Here is a 20,048-nt window from a genome sequence, read left to right as displayed (position 1 = left end):
GGCATAAAAACCTTAAACAGAACATAACAACATAATTCAATCACTATTAAAGCAAAAAATGCATAATTTACCAACATATAAAAATAAAAAAGCTGAGCTAACAAAGCTAGGTAGCACAGTGGGTATATGTATACTTACATTTTGGTGCAGCCTGATACAAACAAAAATGGAGGTGTATAACTACGTGTTACATTAGTCTTAAATTCATTCTACAATGTGTTTTGGGGGAAAAAGTCCTTTATTCTGTCCAGTTGTACAAATGACATGCAAAAACATCCTTCAAATGGATTGAAGAGCGATCAAAATTGAATGTTTTCATTGAAGTATGATACCAGAAATTTTTGTGATTACAATACTTCCTTTACTTCACACAAGGAAATAAATAAATCAAGCACTTTTTACCATTCAATTAATCACTTTCAAAAATAGTATTAAAAACTTAAGTATGTTTTATGAGAAACTGGAAAAGTAAATAGAAAAGAATATTTTGCAGTTAGCTGCAAATAAATACAGTTTAAGGAAATAAACATAGCTTAAAACTGTACTTTTAAAATTGGTATTTAATAAACTAAAGGAACAATAATTGTGATATGTGAGAAAATAAATTATTGGAGTTAGTCGATGGAAGGCTATCAGGGTTTATAGCCACATTTTAGTTAAAAAAATAAGCACCTATAAGCACTTTTCAAGCACATTTTAAGACAAAAAATAAGCACCTGTCTAATTACATTATACACAACTGCATAACCTTAAAAATTAGACTCGTAATTTAAAATATGAGAAATGCAGTTTTTATTAAGAGAGAATAAGCATTACCTCAACCATGGAAAATAATTACTTTAAATTTTAAATAACAGTCCAATTCACAGAACTAGTTTACAATGAGAGGGGGAAAAAAACTATGCAGAACTAAACTATATTACAAGATTTAATGATGAAATTTCAGTTCAATATAGAGGAAATAAAAAATAATAAGGCATATTTATTCTATTTGCTTGGAACTTAATATTAAACACAATTTATTTTTCCACTCATATTGATATTTAATTAAATTAAATCTAAATTCTGAACATTTTCTAAATTTTCATCGTATATCAGTTTTCCATTAACAGATATTGCAAGCAAAGTAATTTAAGTAAAAAAGAGGAACATTTCTGAAATCAGAAGACAGAAATTTGCTTCATGCAGTCGTCCTTTAACAGTAAAAGCTTAACTACCTGCATACTTGAAAATTGGTGAATATTCGGACAGTAGAGCGTAACTTGAAAAAGAGGAGTGGATGGGGGGGGGAGAGACAGATGCCATTCTTTAGATTTTTCCACTAAATAAATACTTTTGACATTTTGATACGTGCATCTTATAAAAACAAACCAACAGAACAGAAAAATATTCTACTTAGCAAAAACTCTTTTAAGTGTTCATAAACAAATCTCGGACCGAACATCAAAATTAATTATCTCTGCAAAATATAACAAACGTTAGTGCGCAATACGTGCGCTGTAATTCTTCCCTACATGATATTACGCAATCGGATTCAACAGCTGCCGATATTGGGAGAATAAAAAACTAAATAAAGGAAAAGAAAGAGACTTACCAATCTGCGGTGTTTTTCATTCTAATTTTCAACAGACTGCATTAAATTTCCGGAATAGAATCATTCTTCGCTTGGGTTGGTAGACTGCAGAACTTTTAGTCCCATTCAATCCAGATTGGAAAGTGACCAAAAAAAAAAGTCCTTTGCTTGTTTTGCAGTGAACTGTAACAGTTTCAATATTCGAGATTTTGCAGAGAAAGGGGAGAACCTCCCAACCTTCGTACTGTATAATGTATTGGTCAAAAAAAAATGAAATTATTTTGACTATTCGATTACTTTCCCTTTATTTAAGCCATTCCGAATATTATTCCTTAGAAAGCTAATCTGTGTTAAAAGACAACCATTTTTGGAAGTTTACTATACTTCAGCAGTTACTGCAACTATGTTGTTATAAACATTCATACATATACTCATAATATAAGCATAATGATCATAATAAACACGAATATGAACTGATCAAGCGGAACGAGAGTGCAAATTATTAAGATCTTGATAGAAATTCAAACGTGTGTAGTATCTGGGTGGGAGGAAAAGAATGCCGAATGTACGGGAATTTTTACTGCTTTCGCAATTCTTTGACAAACAGAATGACGGGCACCTGTCTATACTCTCCGCCCACACCAAAGGTTATGTTAATGCAGAGAAAGGGGGAAAAGCTATTTCCATGAGTATGATTCACCATCTGACATTCCATATTAGGAAGAAAAGTTGTTTATTTAGTTTCTGCTTTGGTACCGGGAAAAATTAAGCGTTCATTAAAAAAAAAAAAAAAGCAATAAAAGCAAAAAATAAGCACTAAAAACAATAAATAAGGGCTTTAAAAAAAAGTAAGCATCTATAAGGGCCTTTATATTTTATTTTCAAATATAAGGGCTTACAAGCTCTTATAAGGACCGCTACGAACCCTGGCTATTGCGCTGAATGGGGTCAAGTGGAGGAAACTTGGAGAGACAGCCTTGGCCTGTAATAGGCAGCAGAGATTATGAAGAAGAAGAAGAGAAAATAAATTACAGTCAAAAGTCATTAATTCGGACACCCATAATCCGGACCTCAAAGCTACAAACTTTCTGCGCATGCATCAACGCATAATGCGTTGACGCATGCGCATAGGCGTTTACACATGCGCGTAATACCTTTAATGTATAACGGACAGTATAAGCTAAGCTAAAATTATCTAATTATCTGTTTCAGTTAATGTTGCAGATTGCGTTGTTCCTTAATCTTCGAATTGGATCCGGCTTATTATTTTTTGCAGACTGTTAGAACACTTTTATAAAAGTAAGCTTGAACTTTCGATTACGTCAAATAGAATTTCCGATGCTGGAGCTGCCAAAGGATCTACAAAGCGAAAGTATGTTTCGATGTCCATCAAACAAAAAATGGAATTGCTGCAAAAAATTGATAATGGCATATCCTTTGTTTCTCTAACCATTGTGAAATCCGTTTATCAATGCTGGAAGTTGATCTGTCAGCACTATCCTTATCTTCAGGGCAAATGTTTTTATTTTATTTGGCTTATAATTTCTTACTAAACGTAGCATTTCATCTCGATGTACTCCGTCTTCAATATGATTTAAATCAAATTCCTCGTCATTATAATTCGCTTCCAATAGTGAAGAAGTTGTTGAAAACGAAAAAATTTCGATTGACAAATTAGTCGGTATTCTCGACACAGCAATTATAGAACTTGAACAGCAGAACTTTGTAACTGAACAAGAAATTATGTCTGTTTATAGAATTAAAGAGAAAGTATTATCACATAAAACAAAGCAACTTAAACAACTTGCATTGAAAGAAATGTTTAATAAAGTAAACAAATAAATATTAAGCCTTTTTTTTTGTAAATTTTCATACCCTTTAGATCATAATTGTTCTTTATTTCATAAATTACGGTTTCATATTTTTAATTTTACAATTTCTGCGTGCCATCTTACCAGATTTAAACTGATGATCTATAATTCGGAAAAATTGAAAATCCGGAAGTGCCGAAGTTCCGACGAGTCCAGATTAAAGACTTTTGACTGTATATTGCATGAAAGAAATAAATGAAAAAGCTTTAAAAAATGTACCTGATCAGCCCGTATTTTTTTAGAAGCAAACTTCAAATCTAAATCTTGCTGCTGTTCTGCTTTTTCAACTAATTGCTTCTGTTGTCTGTTTAAGGCTTCCAAGTCATTATCATAATTTCTTACCAGCAGCTAACATGAAAAAAGTAATTTTAATATGTTAGAGGAATATATAAAAATTTAAAATGCAAAGTATTCAATATGCATATAATAAATATCCCCCTTCCCAGTAAGAACAACAAAAAACCTTCTACAAATTCTGAATGAATTTCAGGAATTTCTGCTTTGTTTTTTATAATATCCTAAAAAGCATGTTTAAAAAAGACACACATTTTAAATGAATGATTATTAATTTTAGAACAAATAAAATAATTATTAATATACAACATACAGGGGTTGGACAAAAATATGGAAACACCTTTAAAAAAACATGTTTCTTTGCTTAATATGGTGTAGGAAACCCGTTGGCATCCAAAACAGCTTGCAGTCTTCTCGGAATGGATAAATACAGTTCCTGTATGTTTGCCAAGGGAATATTATACCATTCTTCCTGCAAAACGGTGGCAAGTTCAGATAACGATGTTGGCGGTGGATAACAAGAACGCACTTTCCGTTCCAACGTAGACCACAAAGGTTCGATAATATTCAGGTCTGGTGACTGTGGTGGCCAGGGGAGATGGGACAACTCATCCTCGTGCTCAGAAAACCAGTCCTGGACAATGTGAGCTGTATGAACAGGGGCTTTGTCGTCTTGGAAGACACCATCACCATTGGGGAACAAAGTTTGTACCATGGGATGAACCTGATCGGCCAAAATGTTCACATAAGTCTTGGCAGTCATGTGCCCTGACACAGTTATCATGGGGCTAGCAGAGAACCACGATATGGCTGCCCAAACCATAACAGAACCCCCGCCATGTTTCACTCTTGGCAACAAGCAGTCTGTATTATAAGCTTGAGATGGCGTTCTCCAGACGTAAACTCAGCCAGAAGTGGGAAACAATGTGAAAGAAGACTCGTCAGACCATATTACTCGCTCCCACTGCTCTATAGTCCAGGCTTTATGACTTAAACACCCCCTTTTCCTGTTACGGGCATTAGCATCACTGATGAGTGGCTTCTCAATTGCAGCACGGCCAGCAATTCCCTGTTTATGAAGCTCCCTTCTAATTGTTTTGGTACTCACAGGGTTCGGTAACACAACATTCATTTCAGCAGTAACTTTTGCAGCTGTGGTCTTCTTATTTTTCGTCACAATTGCCCTTAATGATCGTCTGTCACAATCACTCAGGACACACTTTCGTCCGCGCTGTGATTTAGCAGATGATGTTTTTCCGCTTTTCAAATATGCGGAATAAATCTTCGATACAGTACCTCTTGAAACACTAAACACCTCGGCTACCTTGCTTACGGAAGCACCTACCATACGTGCTCCAACAATTTGCCCACGTTCGAAGTCTGTTAACTCTGACATAATGCAATGACAACCTCACATAACAGTACTCCGACAACAACTGAACTGTTTAGAACATTTACGATGTTGTATAGGTGGCGTCAGTAGTCAAAAACGCCAGCGCCACCTTCATATTTCATTAAAATCAATCTTTCTTTTCAAACATGCATTTCACAAGGTGTTTCCATATTTTTGTCCATCCACTGTATGTTACTTAAGTAAAAAGTCATTTGTAAATACTGTTTGAAATTTCATGCGCATGTGAGAAAGAGTTACACACAAGATCCTGGCATTCCTTGTGCCATATCCAATGCAAACATGCATTCACATCATCTAACAACATACTTTATAGCATGAGGTAAAATATTTTAAGAAAATTAACAGTTCTTAACAGCAAGAAACATGAAAAGATATTTGTTGCTAAGTATATGGCTACAATACGAGTGAAATGAAAAATATCAAAATGGGTAAAATTGTTTAAGAAAATTGAGACACTGATGGAGAAATGAAAATGACCGTGAATAGCTGGCTATCATTACAGGTAGCAGAGTTCTGAGAGGAGGTATGCACACATTCATTATTAACTATGATAAATGTCTAAACCAACAAAGAAATTATGCAGAAAAATAATAGAACTGTATGTTATTTAATTTTTATTGCAAAAGGGACCTTACTTAAAAAATAAATTTTGTACAATATTTACAGGCTTTAGCTAAACACCATACATAAATTTTCAGGGGTGAGGAAATTACTATTTTATAAAATAATTTATTCACTTGTTAAATATATATGATATCCGTTAGTTCAACACAGCCACCAGAGGGCATCACCTACGTGCCTGCAGCGAGAGCGAGGCGAAAGACAATGATGTCAGATAGATGTTGATTCCACGCAAAGGTGGTAACAAAAAAACTCTGTTAAAATAGCAAGCGCGAGTAGGCATTGTGTAGCTATTTTAAATACTTAAAGTCATGCAGAACTGTATTTGTATCTACCAAGCGCGAGAATGTGCAATGGTTCTGTTATTTTAATTCAAATCTGTAGCTATTCTATTATCAATTATTATCCATTAAATGTTTTGTGGTGTGGAAGTGTTATTTTTTTAAGGATATCATCTTCAACTCCTCCATTCACAGAAAATCTGCGGGCTCAGTCAGATCAAGCAAGGTAAAGTAGCATTTTATACCAATTTACTATAATCATGAGTTTATTAAATAATATCAGAAAACAAGACTTAAAAATAATCGCAGAAGACTATGTTCAAGAAAGTGTGTGAGTGTGTCATTATGGCAAAGCCTCAAGGGCTATCTGCTTAAGGGGAGGAATGCCTTCGTGGAGGACTTTCTAAGGGAAACTGGCTCGTATACACGTTACACATGGGGAAAACCACGAAAACGCCCATGCAGCAGCCCGTTCGCGGGATTAAAACCACGGACTGAACTACCAGTGTTCAACAACTTTACCGCTCGGCCGCGGGTGGAATCTTCAAGAAAGATTTAACCTCTAAAGTGGCGAGATGGGCGTTACTTCTAGAAGAATTTGACTATGAAATTGTTCACAGATCTGGGCAGCAAATGAAGCACGCAGATGCGTTAAGCAGAAACGCTGTCATGATGGTTACCTATTCTCAGGGACAAGTTACAGCCAAAATTGCAGTTGTGCAAAAAAGTGATGAGCGTATCCAGTTGCTTAGTCAAACAAGCACTAAAGAAAGATTTCCTAGTAAAGAATGGTGTATTATACAAGTTCGACAGTGGTCGCGAGTTATTTTTGGTACCGGAAGCATTGGAGCTAGAAATCATACATAGTACTCATTACAAGGGACACTTCGCAGTGTCTAAACTGGAAGATCTGCTGAAAATGGACTTTTATATTCCTAACCTTACAAAGTGAGTCGAACAAGTTATCTCAAATTGCAAAGAGTGTATTTTGTGTGACAGAGAACGAGATAAGGGCGAAGGGTTGCTGAATCCCATACCAAAAGATAGTAATAGAGCATTTTTCATATTGATTTTATAGGACCATTGCTTCCGACAAATAAGAACTCCAATCATACCTTGACCGTGGATGATGCATTTACAAAGTTCATGTAGCTCTATCTAGTAAAGTCTACATCAGCTCAAGAGGCATTGCAGAAGCTGAAACTGCAACAAATAATTTTTGGTAATCCTTTGAGAATAAGCGATGCAGATTTTACCTCTAAAGATTTTGAAGATTACTGTAGTCAAGAGAAGATCCAGCACATATTACAACTAGGCATTCCTAGAGGGAATGGACAAGTGGAAAAAATTCATCACATTCTGATTCCAGTTCTATCCAAATTATCCATAGATGATCTTACCAAGTGGTACAAATATGTTGGAGATGTACAATGGATCTTGAACAACACTAAGAGCAGAAGCACAAAGAGCTCTGCATTTGAGCTCCTCACTGGTATTAAAATGAGAAACCGAGAGGACTTAAAGATTATGAAAATTCTCGAAGAAGAAGAAACAAATATTATGATGAAAGATAGAGAAGATATGAGACAGGAAGCAAGGGAAAACATCCTAAAAATTCAGGAAGAGAATAGAAAAACTTACAACAAGAAGAGAAAAGAGGCACAGGTATACAATGTGAATGACCTAGTTGCCATACAAAGAAGGCAATATAGAGGTGGTCTAAAGTTAAGGCCAAAGTTCTTCGGTCCATACCGAGTAAAGGAAGGAAAGGCAAAGACTGGTACGAGGTGGAAAAATTAGGACACCATGAATACAACCACAGCAGCTGATCACATGAAACCTTGGACTCTCCTGCTTAGAAATGCATGCTGCTCTTCCACACTTGTACCTTTTTTTAAATTTATTTTCAGGTGCTGTATTGATGTATCAGTGTTGCTGATCTGTGTTTTTGAGGGCGAAAGCAGAGTCAGAATCGCCGAGCTGTGGTATCCATTAGTTCAACACAGCCACCAGAGAGCATCACCTATGCGCCTGCAGCAAAAGCGAGGCGAAAGACAATGTCAGATAGATGTTGACTCTATGCGAAGGTGGTAATAAAAGAACTCTTATAAAATAGCAAGCGCGAGTAGGCACCGTGCAGCTATTTTAAATACTTAAAGTCATGCAGAACTGTACTTGTATCTAATAAGTACGAGAACGTGCAACAGTACTGTTATTTTAATTCAGATCTGTAGGTATTCTATTATCAATTATTATTCATTAAATGTTTTGTGGTGTAGAAGTGTTATTTTCTTAAGGATATTATTTTAAACTCCTCCACCCACAGAAATATAGACATCATTAATATCTAAAACAACTTCTTAATGGAATATGTCAACCCTAACTTATTTCTGTTTAAAAAACTAGTATAATTTTAAAACCAGGTAACAGACTCTATAGTTAAAAATATTAATATAAAAATTATACAAAATTATTTTTTTACTCATTTATACAAAAAAATTATTTTTTATCGTACTTTTTCCAAATATATTTGCATCGAGCCGATGCAAGAAAAATGGTTAGTTTATAATATATTGAACACATATTCTTTTTAACATCTCAAAACAAATTCCTGTACTACTACATGAAAATGAATCTATAAACCATCCACTGAAGTTAAGTTTGCATGCATTTTCATCATAAAGAAATGGCACACAAAAAATTATTTTAAAATTAATTTAGTGTTTAAACTAAAAATGATACTTTCTGATTAACTGTATCCCCATGAAGAGTCCCCAAATCATCCATGATTTTGTGAATTTATAGAAAAACATTTGTTTGATCATCTTACAGCTCATACATAATGTTTGATCTGTTTACAAATAAATGATAATAAAATGAGGGTAAAAAATTTGTGAATATTTACATTTTACAGCAGTGGATCTGTTCAGTGAAATGACTATTAAATATAAAGCTTAATGCATGTTTACTCCAACAAGTAAAGCATATTTGTATAAACTGACTAAAGTGACATGTATGCTAAAAAATACGCCAAAAAGACAGCTATTACTTACTATCCTAAAAACTACTATTTTACTTACTATCCTAAATTTTTGCACAACTGTTTACTTTCAGCTACATGTTTATTAAACAAAACACTGTATTAAACAATTCATCTTTTCAAATTTTAGAAATATTACTCACTACTCATATATTAAAATTCAAACAATACTAATAACGATAAACAAATCTATCTCTAGTCATTATCATCCTTTTCTTTCAATTTTCTTTTTTCTTTCCCTTTAAATTACACAAATTTTAAATAGTGATTACAGCTGCTCTTCTTTCACAAGAAATTTCAAAAACATCAGCTACCAGCATGTTAAGGACAAAAATGCACATCAATGTGAATCATTTCATAACAAAATAAAATCAACCAGAATGAGTCAATTCTGGATACAAATGAAACACACAAAGCAAGAACAATTCCAAAAATAAAACTTGTTGCCACTCATTACAAACTAAATATAATTTAAAACTCAGGGATCTGACATCCTCACACCTTAAATCAGTGGAACACAAATAAACGGTATAATAAAACATACAATTTTTTTTTAAAAATTAAAGACTCAATATACATTTTCTATTTGAAATTTCCAGGTTTTTACAAATGAAAGTTTATCTTTTTGAAGTTCAGAGGGTAAAACAAAATTTTATAAGTTCAAATTTAGAGGATATTTAACAGTCCTCTCAGTCCTTGTTTTTAATGCAACAGGTGTTATCTAATTACCAAGAGTTCTGCTGTTATTGGAATTCTGGAATTTTCATGTTTTGTTTCCTTTTTATGATCTTTAAACCAGTATCAGAAAAGTTCTACTGGGAAAAGTTTCTGTACTGGTCAGAGTTCTCTCTTGTTTGTGGATGAACTAGCAATCTTTCCCAAGTAACAATTCAATAACAAGACCTAAAAAGCAATCAGTACATTTTACATTATCACTGACAATAATAGAAGTTGAATTTGTCATCGCTGTTTCTTGTGGTCAATTCTTTGAATCAAGAAAGAGATCCATGCATTCTGACCTGAATCTTTTCCAGATATCCGTAATCAGCTGTTGGCAATATTTAATCCTTTTATTAAGAATATCTACTTGATCGAGGTTGGAAACAAACACCATTCACTGAAAATCTTGCAAAAATATTTTATTCTATTAAGATATGATCACTATATGATGCAGAATTGATTATAAACTCCAAACCATTGTCAGAAACAGATTCTAAACTTGCACCTGTGTCACCTAATTTAGTTTGCTTTTGCACATTTGTTTAAAAATGTGTTCATCTTTTTCTGTTTGCTTCAATGTGTTCTCTATTTGTTTTTTTCTGAATAAGCCTCTGGAATTAGTTCAGCATTAAAACCAAAACTATCCACTTTTCTTGGAATCGCAGTATATTGCTGATAAGTTGGTAATATTTTATTTTTACATAACAAAATTATACATCATATAAAAAACATAACGTGGAACAAGTGCAGAAAATCAGAACAACTGGCAATAGAACATTTAGTTCGTAAGAAGCTGGTTCATACTTAAAATAGTTGTAATAGTTATTTATTATTGGTGTAAGAAATAAGCATTAGTCACATCCTGCAAAGAACAGGATATGCAGGATATAAGTATCATAGACTGGAACAATTACTTCTGAGAAGTATGTGCAGCGAAAACAGAATAAAGAAAATGAAGTTGAAACCTCATTTCTATTCATGAAAGTTGTATTAAGTATTACTTGTGTTACTTAATCTCACATGATCTGAAAAATGCACTTGCTAAAGGTATCAAATATTTTGTTATGAAGGACTAGAAGCAGGTTTTCCTTAAATAATACACAGAAATTAAATGCAAATGGTTGATCTACTCAAAAGATTAGATAGAAGTATGAACCTCTTATATTTAAATATGCTAAATGTTCTGAACTTTTCAATAATTTCATTTAGTTGTTAACTGTTATTTTATTCATACTCATCACTTTTTGGGTGTGGAGGGGATGCTTACTATTTTACTCACATTCATCTTAAAATTATTAAACTGCATTTAAAAAATTATAAAATATTCCAAATTTATACGAAAAATGTATTTATGATAATACCACACATTTACCATCATTTCTTGCTCAAATTTCTTTTCTTGCTGTTCTCTATTAAACTGTGCCTTCAGAGCTAAATCCTGAAACTGTTTTGTTTCTTGCTTTTGCAACATTTTTAATTCCCTCAATTCTTGTTTCCTAAAATAAAATATACATTTAAATCACACAAATGGATGTATTTCTAACAATTTTCCAGTCATGAAATGCCAAAATTAACCAATCAATTTTATTTGTTTATTCATCAATAACTGAAATATCTTTAGTTTCATTCTTGAGGAAAAACTGTGTATATAACCCTCTATTCCCCCCCCTCAGGAAAAGTTTACTTTTACTTTTACAGGGTTCGTACACATTGCTGCACATGGAAATTAAGGATTTTAAGGACAATTAATGAAAAAAATTAAGGACCTATGAGCAAATGGGAACTGAATAAATTCAATTGAAAGTATTATCTATGCCTGAATTTCACTTTTGTAATACCACACTAAAAATAAAATAGATAACTAAGTAGTATGCATTTATTACTAAACTTGAATTAACATATAATTGTTAATGAGTTTGAGATTAAAATAAACTTTTGGCAATTTATCAAGTAGCATAAACTATTTTACACTTATAATAGTTGGTCATATTTGAAAGAAGATAACTGACATTTACGTTTTACTAACAGTTAGCTTTATGGGTGTGTGTATCACTTTGTCACATACTTGGTCAGTCTAGAGGTTTAGTAAATAGCAGGTAGATTTTATATCAAACGACATACGTTAAAATGAGAAATAAGATCATAATCAACATGATTCATAACAAAAGACTGAATGTTGTCACCACTGCAGCTTGTCTAGAGAGACCTGCTGATTAGAACAAACCTGAAAGGCCTGATGTAGGCACAGTTGAAAAGTGTTGAAAGTTAGTCAGGCTCTGTTTGTTGCAGTTAGTGTCGTAGCTTCGTGTACAGTTCCGGGGGTTGTAACCCAGTTAATATACTTTAAAGTTCCAATAAGCCATTAAAGCACCAGAAGTGATAGGTTGTTTTGTATTATTTTAAGTCTCACTAAAGAATAAGTTTTACTTGAATTTCTACATTTTTATATTTTATCTTGTGACCATAGTGAGCATTAATGAAAGGTAATAACTTGTTTTAATATGTAGAGATAATTTTTAATTGTAAACAGTTAGTTATAAAAAATTAAATTAGGTAGTTTGATATCCTTAATCATTATGGATTTACATGACCACTATTAAATTTTATTTTTTAACAATATTTGTTAAAAAAGCCTTATTAAAATCACAATCTAATAAAATTTCACAGTTTAAAATAGATGTAATTTATGACACAGATTCTTAAATGATATTATGATAATTACACATTAAAAGCTACAAAATATTTACATTTTGTAACAACAACACTCAACAAAATATTTATCCGTCATTTTAATTTGAAGCCTTCCCAGACATTTTTGCTCGTTTATATCGATGTCCTTCTCTTTAAGCATTTTTTCTAACAATTAGAGATTTGTTTCAATATGCAAACCAATGCTCTTGCTAGTTCCTGCGTGTTTTATGTCCTAACTTGTCAACCTCTTCACAATGTACCTATGAGGGTTTACTTGATCTGGTAAAAGTTAAATAGTCCAAAACTCCCGACAGATGAGAAACATATTATCGTTATGTCTGAAATTAACTACAATATCAGACAAAGGTTTAAATAAGCCTCTTATTTAAAAAGGACTTGTAACATAAAGGTATGTTTTGATGATAACAAAATCAATTACAGCTCACGGTGACATAATTAAACAAGAACAGTCGAATTCAAACTAATAATGTGGACTAGTGGTTAAAGATTATACAATTTAATTTTAATTTAATCTGGCTCAATAACTCTATCATATGACGAAATAGAAATGGGAAATTATAGTTAAGGCTGAAATCATAAAAAAAATGGGTAATTTACATAATAATAACTGCACATATCTTTGAAGAATAATTTTCTTTATGTATTCAGTTTCTTTGTTCAACACATTTCCTTTTCCTTTTAGAATTTTTGGATTTACCGTATTTGACGGCATATAAGACGCAACCTTATTTAGAAGGCCACACATATGTAGATGTAGAAAAAGTTATGTGTGTCTAGATCTTTATCTGGGCTAAAAATAGCATTCAGTATTGAAAGTTAACCTGTGTCCTTACCAAATAAGACACAGGTAACTTTTTTGAGACCAAATTTAGGAAAAAAAAGTGCATCTTATATGCCGTCAAATATGGTAATTAAGGATTTCTGTTATTCTAAAAAACACTAAATGCATTTAGAATGTACAGAAAAAGCAGCTAATTTTATTTCTTTACTAATATGAGCATTCAGAAGAAATATGAAATACAGTACAAAGTCCGTAGTCTGGACTCGTCGGAACTTCGGCGATTCCGGATTAGGGGTTCTTCCAGATTATAGATCATCAATTTAAATCTGGTAAGATGTCATGCAAAAATTATACTATTAAAAATATGAAACCTCAATTTAATAGAAAGCAGTTATGATCTAAAGGGTATCAAATAAATAAAAAAAGAAACACTTAATATTTGTTTCTTTTATTAAACATTTTGTTGGAAAATATAACTTATTGTAAACCTTTTACTGCATCATCTCTCCTCCTTGAAATGTTTATTTAGTTTAGTTCTTATTTTAATGTAATATAGTAGCTACTTCTACTTCTTTTTTTTTACTGCCACTGTTTGCGTTGAGAACGGACTGTTTCAACCTAATTGAGATGCAAAAACGAAACGTGATGTTACGTCATCTGGAAAGCTGATTCGTGCCGATAGCTGATTGGTTGCCGTGAGATGACGTCATGCCTACTTCTGCTATAAGTATCTCGTGTTGCTCGAAACCCCTTCAGAAGGATGCGTGCAGTCCGGTGAATAAAGTTCCTTGGTTCCTGTTCACAAGATGACTGTTCCTGAATAAAGTTCCTTGGTTCCTGTATACAAGATGGTTGTTCCAGAATAAGTTCCTTGGTTCATATCCACAAGATGATTGTTCCAGAATAAGTTCCTTGGTTCCAGAGGCTACCATGTGAGTGACTGCCGTGGGCAGCATCCATGTTCTTCAATGAAGGTGGCATTAAAAATACGTGAGCGGCGATTCCTCGTGTTCAACTAATGCAAACGGAGTTAGGCCGGTTTTGAGTGCTTTCAAGAACTTGATTTAAATTTCAGGTGTTTTTTCGACCATTGATCATGGACTTTTTGAATGTGTAGCCAACTTCATTTTGAGGCCGCATAATTACTGTTTAGGACATTTTTGTTTGTATTGTATGCCAGTGTTTTTGGAGACCAGGTAAAAATATTATTTGATGAATGATGGTTATATTATATTTTTCCTAAGACTCTGATATTGTTTAAATTTATTTTCTGTGTTTTTATTATTTATTATATTGTTAATAAATTGGTTAGAGGTTGAAAGCTTTTTATTGTCTTCAATGTCTGCACAACATATTATCTCAGGGAGCTTTTATTGCTACTATTGCTAAATGTTTAATTTTTTAAACTTTAAACTTTGCTTTAGCATCACATTTATTTCAACGTGCGCAGGCATAAAGTGTATGCACATTCTTTACACTCATATGCGTAAAGTTTGTGGCTTTGAGGTCCAGATTATAGATCATTCCAGATAATGGATGTCCGGATTATGGACTTTGTACTTATATATAGTAAAGGCCAGTTTCCAGAGCTGATGTAGCAGAATTTCTAGAATTTAGCGACACACCGAACAACAAGATTTAGAAATGGCAAAATTTTTAGAATTTAGGATCCATAGATATTGCATCAGGTGGGAAAATGCCTAGTGCCAGCGATGTGTATGATGCATTAAGAATATTAGATGAATCTTTTAAATTGTAAGTTTTCAATTTCTTTATTAATAAAAAAATCCCTTTCTATAATGCCTGCCCATGTGATAAGATTTGAAGCCTTTTTAATATTTTCCATGCTTGTGTCTAGTGAAAAGTAGAGAAAATAACGGGAAGATAAACATGTTCAGATTTCAAATATTATGTTATCATTGTTCTTCCAGACATTTTCCAAAAAGTGAGAAATTCATTGCAAACTTTCTGTAAAATACATCCATTATGTGTTGAAACCATGGAGACACTTTTCATTTTATCACATACACTCATGTCCAAAATTATGTTTACATGCATAAATTCACAGATTTCTCAGAGACTATGACTTATAATTTAATGAATTTTCGTGGAATCATACATAACATGATGACACATAAATGCAAAAGAAAAAATTGAAGATCACCTCATATGATATAAAATTGTAGCATGAAACAATAAAAATGGTAATAAAGTGTGACAAAGAGAGTTAAGAAAAAAAGGAATGATTCAGAAGAAGAATTAAGTCTTACGAATTTAATATGGAATATGATCTCCCCTGACTTGTACACACATATCACAACGTGTTTTAAGGCTGGAAATAACGTTGTTAACCACAGTGTGGGGAATTAATCTCCACTCTTCCAGCAATGCCGTCTTCAGAGCATTTACATCTCTAGGAGGAGGATGTATACGTGCAATTGCTCTTCCAAGGTAGTCCCATAAGTTCTCTATCGGGTTAAGGTCAGGAGAGTTTGGTGGCCAAGGTATTCGCTTAATGTCTTCACTTTCAAGGAATTCATCAACGAGGTTTGCTCGATGTGGACGGGCATTATCATCCATAAATAAAAAGTCAGGTCCATATGCACCCCTGAAAAGTCTTACATAAGGATCTAAGACCTCATCCCGATATATCTGGCCTGTCACAGATCCGCTGCCTAACACGTGTAGGGGCGTACATCCATCGATCATTTTTCCACCCCATACCATCACACCTCCACTACCGAAATGGTCACGTTCCACAATGTTCGAGGTATCATTTCGTGTTCCTGACTCCCTCCAGATGTAAACACGTTTAGAATCACCAGTTAAACTAAACCGCGACTCATCAGTAAAGAGAACATGGGACCATTGATGTTCAGTCCAGTTTTGATGTTCTTTACACCAATTAAAGCGATCCCTCTTTTTCTGTGAAGACAGTAAAACACATACCCTTGGCTTTCTGGCATAAAGGCCTTTTTCATTAAGCCTTCTGTATATTGTTTGCCGTGACGCAACAGTTCCAGTGGCGGCTGCAAGCTCTGAACTTAACTGGCGAGCAGTAGCCTTTCTGTTACGACGGGCAGTTAATGCCAGATACCGATCTTCAGAAGCAGTTGTCATTCGTTTCCGACCTTACAACACTTCCATCATTTTGAAACTGTTTCCATAGCTTAGAGACTGTTTGTCTTGAAATATTCAGACATGTGGCTGTTTCCATGATTGACTGCCCTGCTTCTAAACGGCCGATAATTCGCCACTTTACAGATTCTTCCAAATGATACTTCGAAGCCATAACAAACCGCTTTGAGTCCCTACACACTGAAATCAAACGCTATGTTGCAGAAATTCACTCAAATATTCAGTTTGCGCAAAGCGCTTGATTCACCCTTGGATGACGTAACGCCTAGATTTGCATATCACAAACCGTTTGATTACTTTTGATTGGATAATGCTAATTAGGCTTGGTTTTCACACATTCCCTGCAAATACGGATCACATTGATTCGATATTTCATTGAATATCGTCATTTTTGGGTATGTAAAGATAATTTTGGACATGAGTGTATTTCTCGAATCTTCTAGAATCGTGGGTCTAAAAATCTTGCCTTCAAATCCTTCTAAACTTTCTAAGCTGCAATGTCTAAAATCGTAAAGAAAAATTATCATTACCATTTCTGTAACAGCAAAAAGCCACACATATTTGGGGGAGGGAAAGGAGAGAAAAAGTATAAAATTAATTTTATAGAGAAAACTGATGCACATTCTGAGATAATTACATGGGAAAAACTCTTACTATGAAAAATTTAAAAACAAGACATTTTTAATTCAGAAGTCAAACAACAAAAATCAGCGTTAATTTACAAAATTTTCACAGGACTAGTTTCGATGGTTTTACCGAACCATCATCTTCAGCTGCAAAACCGCAAATGAACAAGATAGGAAATAATGTTTAGATAAGATAAGAAAGCCTGGACAAGAATAAGCAAGTGGCGCCATCTGTTGGCGAAACCAGAACTAAAACATAATTTCTCTAAAAGCCGAAGGCAAATTTGGATCGGAATTAGGATCGTTAACTAGAACAGAAAGATTTTTATGAATGTGAAATGCCTCTAGAAAATCCAGTTCTCCAATGGAAGATGTTTTTTTGAATAATTTTGGCAGCAGAAAAATTGAAAGTGTGATTTTCGGACCAACAATGTTGAGCAACAGAAGACTTCTGTGTTTCCTTTTTTCTAACATATGCCTCATGTTCTTTGACGCGAAATTTTAAGGCTCTCTTAGTTTGGCCAATGTAAATTAAACCGCACTGGCAAGGAATCCTATAAATACCCCAGGAATTCATATCCGGAATGGGGTCCTTGAGTATAGAAGTTGGAATTTTATTGATGGGAGAGTAAACAACCCGAAAGTTAAATTTCTGCAAAATATGTGCAACTTTATAGCTAATTGATGGAAAGAAGGGAATGACAACAGAATTTTTATAATCTCCTAAAATAAGAGTGTGGCTTTTAGTGTGTTGAGATGAGAATTTTTTAACTGCTTGATTAATAATGTTGGGTGAAAAGCCCCTGTCAATAGCTATTGCTTTTAAATAATTTAGTTCTTCATCAAGGGCTAGTTTGGAGGAGCAAACTTGAAGAGCACGGAAAACATAGGAATAAAATGAAGCTAACTTTTGTTTAGTCGGATGACATGATTTAAAGTGTGGTGGAAGGCAAACCGATGAAGGTTTACGGTAAACTGTAGTACTGAAGTTGGATGTGTTACGTGTGACCAGAATGTCGAGAAACGGAAGAGAATTGCAAGTCTCAAGTTCAAAAGTGAACTGAATAGCAGGATCAATAGAATTCATTGTTGAAAGAACTCTATTTAAATCATCTTTATTACCTTCAAACAGGGTAAAAGTATCGTCTACGTAGCGGAACCATGCCGGGAAGTTTAAAGTTTCAAATAATTTTGATTCATAATAATGCATGTAGATATCAGCCAGGATGGGACTGAGGGGGCTTCCCATGGCTAATCCCTCAGTTTGCTTGTAATATTTATTTTGGAAAACAAAATGTGTTTGTTTCAAACAGAGTTGAGTGAGAGAAATTAGCTCATCAATTTCGATGCAAGAGAAATGAAATTCGCGAAGTCTGGTTTCTAGACATCTTAATGCACCCTCCACTGGGACATTGGTGAATAATGATTTTACATCAAAAGAAACCATGAGTAAATTACGAGGAGAAATGTTTTTAACCTTTTTTACAAACTCTATTGAATTTTTTATGGTGTAAATGTTATTGTCTAATAGAGTGGAAAATCTAGAAACTAAATATTTAGCTAATGGATACGAGGCAGTACCTAAATTTGATACAATAGGGCGGAAAGGAATACCACTTTTATGAATTTTGGGAAAAGCAAATGTTTTAAGTTGCTTGAAATGATTTGCGAAGATTTGATCGCAGTTTTTATTTTGGATAAGTCCGAAGGTGAAGGATCTTTAGGGATCGGATTATATGGTCGTTCGTTTAAGAGTTTAGTGACACCATCGATGTAAGTGTTCTTATCCATGACGACGTCATGGATAAGATAAACGAAGGACCATATAATCCGATCCCTAAAGATCCTTCACCTTCGGACTTATCCAAAATAAAAACTGCGATCAAATCTTCGCAAATCATTTCAAGCAACTTAAAACATTCACTTATCCCATCTGTTGCGAATTGTGCCAGATTATATGCTCTTCCCAAAATTCATAAAAGTGGTATTCCTTTCCGCCCTATTGTATCAAATTTAGGTACTGCCTCGTATCCTTTAGCTAAATATTTGGTTTCTAGATTTTCCACTCTATTAGACAATAACATTTACACCATAAAAAATTCAATAGAGTTTGTAAAAAAGGTTAAAAACATTTCTCCTCGTAATTTACTCATGGTTTCTTTTGATGTAAAATCATTATTCACCAATGTCCCAGTGAAGGGTGCATTAAGATGTCTAGAAACCAGACTTCGCGAATTTCATTTCTCTTGCATCGAAATTGATGAGCTAATTTCTCTCACTCAACTCTGTTTGAAACAAACACATTTTGTTTTCCAAAATAAATATTACAAGCAAACTGAGGGATTAGCCATGGGAAGCCCCCTCAGTCCCATCCTGGCTGATATCTACATGCATTATTATGAATCAAAATTATTTGAAACTTTAAACTTCCCGGCATGGTTCCGCTACGTAGACGATACTTTTACCCTGTTTGAAGGTAATAAAGATGATTTAAATAGAGTTCTTTCAACAATGAATTCTATTGATCCTGCTATTCAGTTCACTTTTGAACTTGAGACTTGCAATTCTCTTCCGTTTCTCGACATTCTGGTCACACGTAACACATCCAACTTCAGTACTACAGTTTACCGTAAACCTTCATCGGTTTGCCTTCCACCACACTTTAAATCATGTCATCCGACTAAACAAAAGTTAGCTTCATTTTATTCCTAAGTTTTCCGTGCTCTTCAAGTTTGCTCCTCCAAACTAGCCCTTGATGAAGAACTAAATTATTTAAAAGCAATAGCTATTGACAGGGGCTTTTCACCCAACATTATTAATCAAGCAGTTAAAAAATTCTCATCTCAACACACTAAAAGCCACACTCTTATTTTAGGAGATTATAAAAATTCTGTTGTCATTCCCTTCTTTCCATCAATTAGCTATAAAGTTGCACATATTTTGCAGAAATTTAACTTTCGAGTTGTTTACTCTCCCA

The 20,048-nt window shown here is 33.7% G+C and overlaps 1 protein-coding gene across 3 annotated transcripts in view; it reads right to left on the bottom strand.

Annotated features, from left to right (window-relative positions):
• LOC118189567 (serine/threonine-protein kinase 10-like) overlaps window positions 1-20,048 on the bottom strand; it is a 132,047-nt gene that overhangs the window by 33,412 nt on the left and 78,587 nt on the right. For all 3 annotated transcript variants that reach the window (XM_085811483.1, XM_085811482.1, XM_085811484.1), the window contains 2 exons: window positions 11,187-11,310; window positions 3,664-3,792 (listed from right to left, as the gene is read on the bottom strand). In XM_085811483.1, coding sequence (XP_085667609.1) covers window positions 3,664-3,792; window positions 11,187-11,310 — 253 coding nt within the window. The remainder of the gene's footprint in view (window positions 1-3,663; window positions 3,793-11,186; window positions 11,311-20,048) is intronic.

Source organism: Stegodyphus dumicola, chromosome 2 (assembly GCF_044657685.1).
Source record: "Stegodyphus dumicola isolate Sdum_Otavi_A_Nest chromosome 2, ASM4465768v1".
Taxonomy (NCBI): domain Eukaryota; kingdom Metazoa; phylum Arthropoda; class Arachnida; order Araneae; family Eresidae; genus Stegodyphus; species Stegodyphus dumicola.
Note: the sequence above shows the minus strand (reverse complement) of the source record. Positions and strands in the feature narration are given on the sequence as shown.